This window comes from Electrophorus electricus, unplaced genomic scaffold (assembly GCF_041902795.1).
Source record: "Electrophorus electricus isolate QZ-2024a unplaced genomic scaffold, ASM4190279v1 Scaffold39, whole genome shotgun sequence".
Taxonomy (NCBI): domain Eukaryota; kingdom Metazoa; phylum Chordata; class Actinopteri; order Gymnotiformes; family Gymnotidae; genus Electrophorus; species Electrophorus electricus.
In genome coordinates, this window is record NW_027658682.1 from 158,158 (window position 1) to 160,646 (window position 2,489).

Genomic DNA, 2,489 nt, shown 5'->3' on the forward strand with positions numbered 1-2,489 from the left:
TTCAGGGATCAAATCATTAATGTTACTTTCTTTGTTAAAAATGAAAGATTGTGATTTCAATATTTGAGATGATTTAATGGGACTGATTAGTGTGTCAAACCACTACAGTGGGCCTGTCCCTCTTGCTGGGCGCCCAGCGCACTGTGACAGCATGACTTTAAACTTAGCAAACAGGAACTGTTTGGATTGCTTCAACCACAGTGGCAACAAGACTAAAGATATGTGAGGAGGCTTCTCAAATAAGCTTCTCACTTTATTCAACATGAATTGAAATTTCATTTTCGTTTTCATCATTTGATGTAAGTTATTTTCTATGCAATACTACAATATATACATTGTTAGTTTATTTTTTATTTTTTTTCATATGTAGCATTTTTTAATTCCTTAGCAGAAACAAGAATTCTTGTGTTCCAGTAACAGTGGTGCTGGGTTGTATATGCAGGCACTGAGAAATGGAATTGGTCACAGAAGCAGTTAACTCTTCAGAGTGGAGCATCTGTCAACATCTGAAATATAAACAACATAAGAAATACTGGTGCTGTGAGCGTGTAACAGCATTCAATTACTGCACGATTATGGCATATGCCAACAATACAAACAAGAAAGTGACAGTAACTGATAACCCAGCTCAGACTCTCTTTACTGTCACTGTGAGGGATCTACAGGAGAGAAACACTGGAGCATATTGGTGTGCAGTGGAGATTTCAGGAATATTTCAACCAGATGTCAAAACACAGCTATATATCACTGTGAAATCAGGTATTACAAATTCTTTATGAATATTGAATATTCAGTTTAGTGACATTTCTCATATTGCATATATTTCATCCATACATATTCATACAAAAGTGCCTTTCTTTGTTTCCAGCTCCTGCTGTGTCTGTGACCAAGAGCAGAGTGAGTGGAGAGGAGGGGAGCAGCGTCAGTGTCCAGTGTCTCTACAGCGCTGCATATAAGAAAGAGGCGAAGAAGTGGTGCAGATCTATAGACTGGACCTGCTACACAGTGGGGAGGACCAACACATCCCAGAATTCAGCAGTGCAGATCAGTGATGATGGGAAAGGCACCTTCACGGTGTTGATGACTGGACTGAAGAAGACTGATGCTGGCTGGTACTGGTGCTCCACTGGAGGTCTAGAAGTTCCTGTTCACTTTGACGTCACTGATGCACTTGCAGGTATATTGTTTTGTAGCTAATCAATTAAATGGTGTAAAAATTATTAATGTTGTTTAACCTTTAAAAGATGACAACAGTGATTAAAGAAAGAAAAAAAAACTATGCATAGGGTGCCTTATTAGATTTGGTTATGTCACGTTGCAGCCCCGCCCCTCCTCAAACGTCTTGGTGTGTACGTGTGTGTGTTCGTCCATGTCGCCGCGCCCTTTCGTGTCGTCCACCTGTTCTGTATTATGTGTAATCCTCGTGTGTGTGTATATATGTCTCTTGTGTTGTAGTACGTGTTGTTGGTGTTTGAACGGTGTTTAGTGAGGTGTGCGGTGTTAGATGTGTCGTCTGTGTTAAATAAAAATGTGTGTTTGAACGTGCCCCTACTCCACATACTGTTAGCCTCGAATCATCACAGAAACACCAACCAAAGAAGGATGCCTGGGAAGGGCAAGAAGAAGGGGAAGAAGGGGAAAAGACGCACTTCCCCAAATAGTGCCTGCAATCCCTCCGTGCTCTTGGGTACCCTCCTGACTCCTGCTGCAGAAGAGCGTGGTCTGGGGGCAGAGGTGGAGGAGTCACACGGGATTACGTCTGACCATAATGACTGGTATAACTATTTCCAGTCCTCGGAGTCGGACACCGCGGACTTTTCCTGTACCAGGGTGAGGCCATCACTCATCCTGTCTTCGCTCCATGGGATCACAACAGAGCAGGGACCTGCTGGGTACTACGGAGACCTACCTATTTATGAGGACAGGTACTTGGAGGTGGAATCCGCAGAGTCCTACATGGACCTTACAGAGGGATATGCGGAGTATGGCGAGCGAGGGGAGTGCCGTAACGTCACCCTAGAGTCAGACTTGGGGTCGGATCATGAGGAGGACCCGTCGATGGAGGTGGAGGAGGTACCTCAGGGGAATCTAGGCGCTCTGGAGTCAGCAAGCAGCCCTGGGTGACTGGTGGAGAGATGGCATCATCAACAGAGGAGGACATTCCTCCCCCTAGGGCGAGGACCTATGCCTAAGTCTCGGGGAGGTAAAAAGGCAGCGGCACCGAGGTCTGCTCTGCCGGGGTCTGGCAGGGTCACCAGGGTCTGCTCCAACACCTGATGGTGAATGACATCTCAAAACTATTCTTGAACGTACTTTTTCAGATTTGAATTCCTTACTGAGAAGTTTGAAAGAACTTAGGAGTCGTTGTTGAGTTACGAAAAAATGTGTCTGGAGTGTGAATGGCCATCATAACTTGCGTTTTTCATCGGAGCCTTGCTCACTAAAGCTGTTATTTTAACTAAGCCTACTCGCTGGTTGAGTTAGCTAGA

The 2,489-nt window shown here is 44.7% G+C and overlaps 1 protein-coding gene across 1 annotated transcript; it reads left to right on the plus strand.

Moving 5' to 3' along the window:
• Nucleotides 1-452: 452 nt before the first annotated feature.
• On the plus strand, nucleotides 453-2,124 carry LOC145655894 (polymeric immunoglobulin receptor-like). Its single transcript, XM_081709357.1, has 3 exons — nucleotides 453-759; nucleotides 869-1,177; nucleotides 1,712-2,124. Exons 1-3 carry the CDS (start codon nucleotides 453-455, stop codon nucleotides 2,122-2,124), a joined length of 1,029 nt encoding a protein of 342 aa, XP_081565483.1.
• Nucleotides 2,125-2,489: the final 365 nt, after the last annotated feature.